Consider the following 6,469-nt stretch of genomic DNA (forward strand, 5'->3'; position numbering starts at 1 on the left):
CAGCAGCCAGCCAAGGTCTAGGTGCTGCTGTGGAAGCTCAGGCTGAAATCATGCAAGGTCAGCTTACTGATATGTAAGCTCAGACTGCTGCCATCATGCTTGCGAATACCAGAGCTCAATGGGGCTTGTAGGGTTTTACAGCAGTACAGCAATCTGTCCTCCAACAGATCACTCATGTTACAACCAGGTGAGAAAGAGGTCTAGGGTTCCCTTTCTGCCTTCACCTGGTCTTATTGCAACAGGGTTTAATTTTAAACACACCATGTTTTTAGCTGCCCTTTAGGGCGGCACAGTGGCGCAGTGGTTAGCACCGCAGCCTCACAGCTCCAGCGACCCGGGTTCAATTCTGGGTACTGCCTGTGTGGAGTTTGCAAGTTCTCCCTGTGTCTGCATGGGTTTCCTTCGGGTGCTCCGGTTTCCTCCCACATGCCAAAAGACTTGCAGGTTGATAGGTAAATTGGCCATTATAAATTGCCCCTAGTATAGGTAGGTGGTAGGGAAATATAGGGACAGGTGGGGATGTGGTAGGAATATGGAATTAGTGTAGGATTAGTATAAATGGGTGGTTGATGGTCGGCACAGACTCGGTGGGCCGAAGGGCCTGTTTCAGTGCTGTATGTCTAAACTAAACTAAACTAAACTTTGGTGAATCCTTGTTCACCGCTTTCCAGTTATAAGACAAAGAAACCAGCACAACAGGCTTTCTCAGGTTTAAAGAAGAAAAGTGTAATTTATTAAACTTAAACTCTAATTTGGTTAACACCTACGGATACATGACACACCTACGCTAGCATGCATACGTGATAAATGCAAGCAGATAGGGACAGAAAAGAGCAGAACAGAAAATAAAGTGGAAAGGTTTGAAGCAATATCTGAAGAGTTGTTGTTACGGTTCTTCGAGCTCACTGTAGAGTTCTTGATGGTAGGTAGTTCTAACTTTTCATTGGGGCCCAGTATTCTTAAACCTTGTTCACTGTAGGAGACTTTTCTCTCTTGGGGTTCAGGTGTCTTCAGTGGGTTTTGGAGTTCCATGAGAAAGAGATGGGAGCAGACAGGAGAAGCTGTGACAAGCTAGCTAGGAGAGGTCTTTTTCAGTCCAGGAGCATTCTGCCTTCTCCCGGTTCTCAGTTCAAAACTGTATAATTCAGAAATAAACCCAGACTGCCAAGCAGGTTAGTCATGTGACTAACTAGTTTGACCATGTCGGTTTGTGGATTGTATTGGAGCAGGGGATAGCTCCTTTGTCCAAACACTGTCTGTTAATATGCAAAATGTCTTTCCAGTCAGGGGCCTGGTAACCCCTTGTCACAGGCCTTCTCTTCTTCCCAGCAACAATTTGAAATTTAATGTCCATGTGGCAAAATTAATGTGCCTCATTCTTGGCAGGTGGGGGGCCTGCATGACACTAGGATTGCTGAGAAGATACCCCACGGGGCTGGCAGTGGCTCCCCTGAGCACGACCCTGCTGTCCTCTCTCGGGATAACAGTATTCGTCCTCCCACTGCTGCCGTTTCCCAGTACCATTGCTGTTTTCTGTCAGCCAGCCTGCCCAGCTTGCTCTCGCCCATGCTGAGATGATACAGTCCAAAGCTGGGCCTTCTCAGCCCAGAGCTACCCAGAACAAACATCCACAATGAAAGTCAGCAGCCTTCCGTCAACCATGCTGCAGCCACCAGGGTAGCACTGCATAGGAGCACTAGGACAGGCAAAGGCACGTGGACGACAGGTGCTAAGGAAATGCACAAGGGTGATTAGCTGACATTTGTATGCAATATGGCATGGTGTGATTTATAAATTTGACTTGGAATGTTTATTTTGTGGTGGCTTTTATTTTAGAACTGTGGCCAAGCAGATGCTGTGCTGGCAGTAACAAAGGGAAGGTAAGGTGTGAGACTGTTAGTGATTGGAAAATTGGAGTTGTGTTTACTGGCATTATAGTCGGAGAGTTGATCACTGACAGCCTGCCTAGAAAGGGGCTATGTTAGTTGCTTCCTCCCTACCTCTTCCTCCTCAGCTAGTTGCAGTATAGCTGCTTCAAGGGCTGTTCCCTGATGATGGCAAGATTATGCAACATGTAGCAGACTACCACGAATCCTGATATGCACTCTGTTGACCAATGCAGTCCAGGTAGCGGAAACGCCATTCAAGCACCCCAATGGTGTGCTGTATAACATTTCATATGGCAGCATGGCTTTCACTACATGTGGGTTACACACCGGACTCATGAGTAATATTGTCAAAGGATAGCTCTTGCTACCCAGTTGGTTTGTCATGGTGGCTGAAATGCAGATGGCACAGCAGACTGCCACAGATTAAGGCATCATGACTGCTGCTAGGATATGGGGCATTCACCTGCATGATATGCTGTGTATGGTCACACACCAGCTGAGCGTTAAGGAATTATCGGTTTCAGTACATAACAGAGTTGACATGCAGTGGCCACAAAGGACATGCATGCAATTACTGGCACCCTGAACCATGGGAAATTCTGCGAGCCTTACGAAGCTCTGTGCTCACTGTGCCTGCTGCTCTCTGGCAAGAAAGAATGAAACATATTCAGCTCTCTAGCAATACAGAGCCTCAGTCAGGACAACGTCCTTCAGCATTTGCCCTGTAGACTTTCAAAACTTTAAACAATTCCAGAAACCACCAAACACTTCTACAATCGCAGCAACAGCCAGCAGAAATCAATCAGCAACTAACTTGAAAGTATTTGATGATTCCTTTAAATAGTGCTGGTGGAAGGGTCCTTCCTGCCGCTGAACACATATTTATTTGTGCAAGGTTAAGAGAGGGCATTAGCTGAAGTATTGAGCACTTGCGTCAAATCAGCCTCATATACTGCCTACTCTGCATACTTCCAGCAAACACACCCGAACACACACTAACACCCTCACCAAATAGGCATGTGACACCAGAAGTGTGCACGTGCACCATCAACACCATTTTGGAGGCAAAATGGTACTCCTGGTACTGAAAAACAGGGTACCAAGGAGCTGAATTTCACGGCCCTAACACCTTATTGAAAAATTAAGAGCTGCTCAATAAAAGCCCAGGAAGAGTTACAGTACTGGCAATGGTCGAGAGATAATTCAGCTGAAATTATGATAGCATGATAGAGGAGATAGGGAGTTCACTGCAGTAACAAAAATACTTCACACAAGTTGAAATGCTCGAAAAGGCACATATATTATGAGTAATTTTATGAACGCGTGCTTCTGCCAGACAAGACTCCATGCTGGGAACCACATTATAAAATTGCTCCTTTAGATTTTCATTTGAATGTACTAATTTAGTTGGACACTTGTTAATTGAAGGAGCCTTTTTTTATACTCGGATAAAGTTCTTCGAACTTTAACAAGAATTCTATCATTTGGGAATTGAATTATCAGTAAATAATTTATACTCACACAGTACTTTTGAATTTCAAGGTAAATATCTTTAAGTTCTTTAACTAAAGATTACCAAAATATTCTTACTGGAGCTCTGTTGTTTTGCTCCCTATTGAGGCAAGTTCCTCATGCATCGCCTTTTGTTGCAACTGTGCTTTAGTACTGGTATCATCAAAATCCTGCTGTGCTTTATTAAGGTCCAAATCAAACTTGTTAAAGATTTCAGTCACCTAAAGAGCAGAGAAAAACAGATTTTGTATGATAGAAAGTTAGATTCTCTACAGTAAACACAAACTTCTTACTTTTTGAAGAAAATCTAATCTGGATCTACAAGATATCATATTGATAACACCGGGGAAAGAAAATCACCGAAACAAGAAATTTACTTCTATTTTGATCAGGTGATCTTCTCCCATTCTGTTGGCTGGTTCTGAACTACGTCTTCAGTTCCTTAAACAGGGCGGAGAAGCGCTGGGGCCGAGAAATCCAATGAAACTGGCTGCACAGGGGGCAGGGCATGCATAGCTCATGTCTGTTTATGCAGACATGGGTAGCACTCATTATTCTTGTTACCTGCTGATAATAATGACACACATGTGCAGCCAGCATTGCTGGCACTACTCATTGGCTGCACACCTATCGGGGATGGGGAGCGGCAGTCAGACAATGGGCATCTATGCCGCCATTTAAAGGAATCCAGCATGTCTTAAAGTGGGGTGTATTCTGGCTGCAGATACCAGGGAAAAACCTCTATTGAAGAAATAGCTATAGAAGGTAGATACCAAGATTCTCCAATACTGCTTTAGAAGCCCTGGTGCAGGTAGTGGATAGGAGGAGGGGCATCCTCCTCTCCACAAGAAGCCTTCCAGACATATATTCTGTTTCGATAATGGAAGAAAATGCACAAGAAATTTAATGATCTAACTAGAGTTGTTAGGCCAAGAAGACTGCTCTCATACTCTCTGCTCACAGCTGTACCACTTACAGCCTCATTAATCACAACACTCAGAGCACTCACATGAATTCCCTCCCCACTTCCCTTCACTCCTACAGTCATTGCACCACATTTTACCAAACCTCCTTACACTCACACTCTCACTACTATCAGAATCCTCACTTACCCACAGCTCATATCTCACACAAACTATCAGCTATTCCACCATAACAGCAACATTCTCCAGACACCTCACAAGATTCTCACTAATGCAATCCCGCCATTTTTTTTAGAAAACAAGAATTGCTTTTATATAGTGTCTTTAAGAAACTCAGGATGTCTCAAAGCACTTTACAGTGAAGTACTTTTGAAGGGAGATTGGTTAAGAAGGTAAGAGCCCATGGGATCCAGGGCAATTTGGCAAATTGGATCCAAAGTTGGTTTGTGGCAGGAAGCAGAGGATGATGGTTGAGAGTTGTTTTTGCGATTGGAAGCCTGTGACCAGTGGTGTACCACAGGGATCGATGCTGGGACCCTTGCTGTTTGTAGTGTGCATTAATGATTTAGATGAAAATATAGGAGATATAATCAGTAAGTTTGCAGCTGACACGAAAATTGGTGGTGTCGTAAATAGTGAGGAGGAAAGCCTTAGGTTACAGGATGATATAGATGGGCTGATAAGATGGGCGGAGCTGTGGCAAATGGAATTTAACCCTGAGAAGTGTGAAGTGATGCATTTTGGGAGGACAAACAAGGCAGGGGAATATACAATGGATGGTAGGACCCGAGGAAGTACAGAGGGACCTTGGTGTACTTGTCCATAGATCACTGAAGGCAGCAGCACAGGTAGATAAGGTGGTTAGGAAGGCATATGGGATACTTGCCTTTATTAGCCGAGGCATAGAATATAAGAGCAGGGAGGTTATGATGGAGCTGTGTAAAATGCTAGTTAGGCCACAGCTGGAGTACTGTGTACAGTTCTGGGCACCACACTATAGGAAGGATGTGACTGCACTGGAAAGGGTGCAAAGGAGATTCACCAGGATGTTGTCTGGGCTGGAGCATTTCAGCTATGAAGAGAGACTGAAAAGGCTAGGGTTGTTTTCCTTAGAGCAGAGAAGGCTGAGGGGGGACATGATTGACGTATACACAATTATGAGGGGCATTGATAGGTTAGTTAGGAAGAAACTTTTTCCCTTAGTGGAGGGGTCAATAACTAGGGGGCATAGATTTAAGGTAAGTGGCAGGAGGTTTAGAGGAGATTTGAGGAAATAATTTTCACTCAGAGGGTGGTCGGAATCTGGAATGCACTGCCCGAAGAAATGCTAGAGGCAGGAACACTCACAACATTTAAGTAGTATTTAGATGAGCTCTTGAAACGCCATAGCATACAAGGCTACGGGCCAACTGCTGGAAAATGGGATTAGAATAATTAGGTGCTTGATGGCCGGCACAGACACGAAGGGCCAGTTTCTGTGCTGTATAACTCTATGACTCTATCTCGCTCTCTCTCTCTCCCTCCCTCCCTGTCCCCCTCTGTCTCTCTCCCTGTCTGTCCCCCTCTCTGTCTCCCTCCCTCCCTCCCGCCATCCATCTCTCTCTCTCTGTCTCTCTCTCTCTCCCTCTTTCTCCCTCTGTATCCCTCTCTCTCGCCCTCTCTCCCTGTCCCCCTCTCTCTCTCTCCGTCTGTCCACCTCTCTGTCTCTCTCCCTGTCCCCCTCCGTCTCTCTCTCTCTCTCTGTCCCTCTTTCTCCCTCCCTGTCCCTCTCTCTTGCCCTCCCTGTCCCTCTCACTCTCTCCCTGTCCCCCTATCTCTCTCTCGCTCTCTCTCTCCCTGTCCCCCACTCACTCTCTCTCTGTCCCCCTCTCTCTCTCTCTCTCTGGGCCCCTCTCTCTCTCTTTCTCTCTCTGTCCCTCTTTCTCCCTCCCTGTCCCTCTCTCTTGCCCTCCCTGTCCCTCTCATTCTCTCTCCCTGTCTGTCCCCCTCCCTGTCTCTCTCCCTGTCCCCCTCTCTCCGTCTCTCTCTCTCCGTCCCCCTATCTCTCTCTCTCTCTCTCTGTGTCCCCCCTCTCACTCTCTCGCCCTCTGTGTCCCCCCTCTCTCTCTCTCGCCATGTCCCCCCCTCTCTCTCTCGCTCTCTCTC

General features: G+C 46.1%; 1 protein-coding gene across 14 annotated transcripts in view; it reads right to left on the minus strand.

Moving 5' to 3' along the window:
* LOC137369959 (coiled-coil domain-containing protein 178) overlaps positions 1-6,469 on the minus strand; it is a 546,010-nt gene that overhangs the window by 450,105 nt on the left and 89,436 nt on the right. For 13 of the 14 annotated variants that reach the window (XM_068031766.1, XM_068031775.1, XM_068031765.1 and 10 more), the window contains one exon: positions 3,480-3,622. The exons of the other annotated variant lie outside the window; for it this stretch is intronic. In XM_068031766.1, coding sequence (XP_067887867.1) covers positions 3,480-3,622 — 143 coding nt within the window. The remainder of the gene's footprint in view (positions 1-3,479; positions 3,623-6,469) is intronic. 14 annotated transcript variants of the gene reach the window in all.

Source organism: Heterodontus francisci, chromosome 5, assembly GCF_036365525.1.
Source record: "Heterodontus francisci isolate sHetFra1 chromosome 5, sHetFra1.hap1, whole genome shotgun sequence".
NCBI lineage: Eukaryota > Metazoa > Chordata > Chondrichthyes > Heterodontiformes > Heterodontidae > Heterodontus > Heterodontus francisci.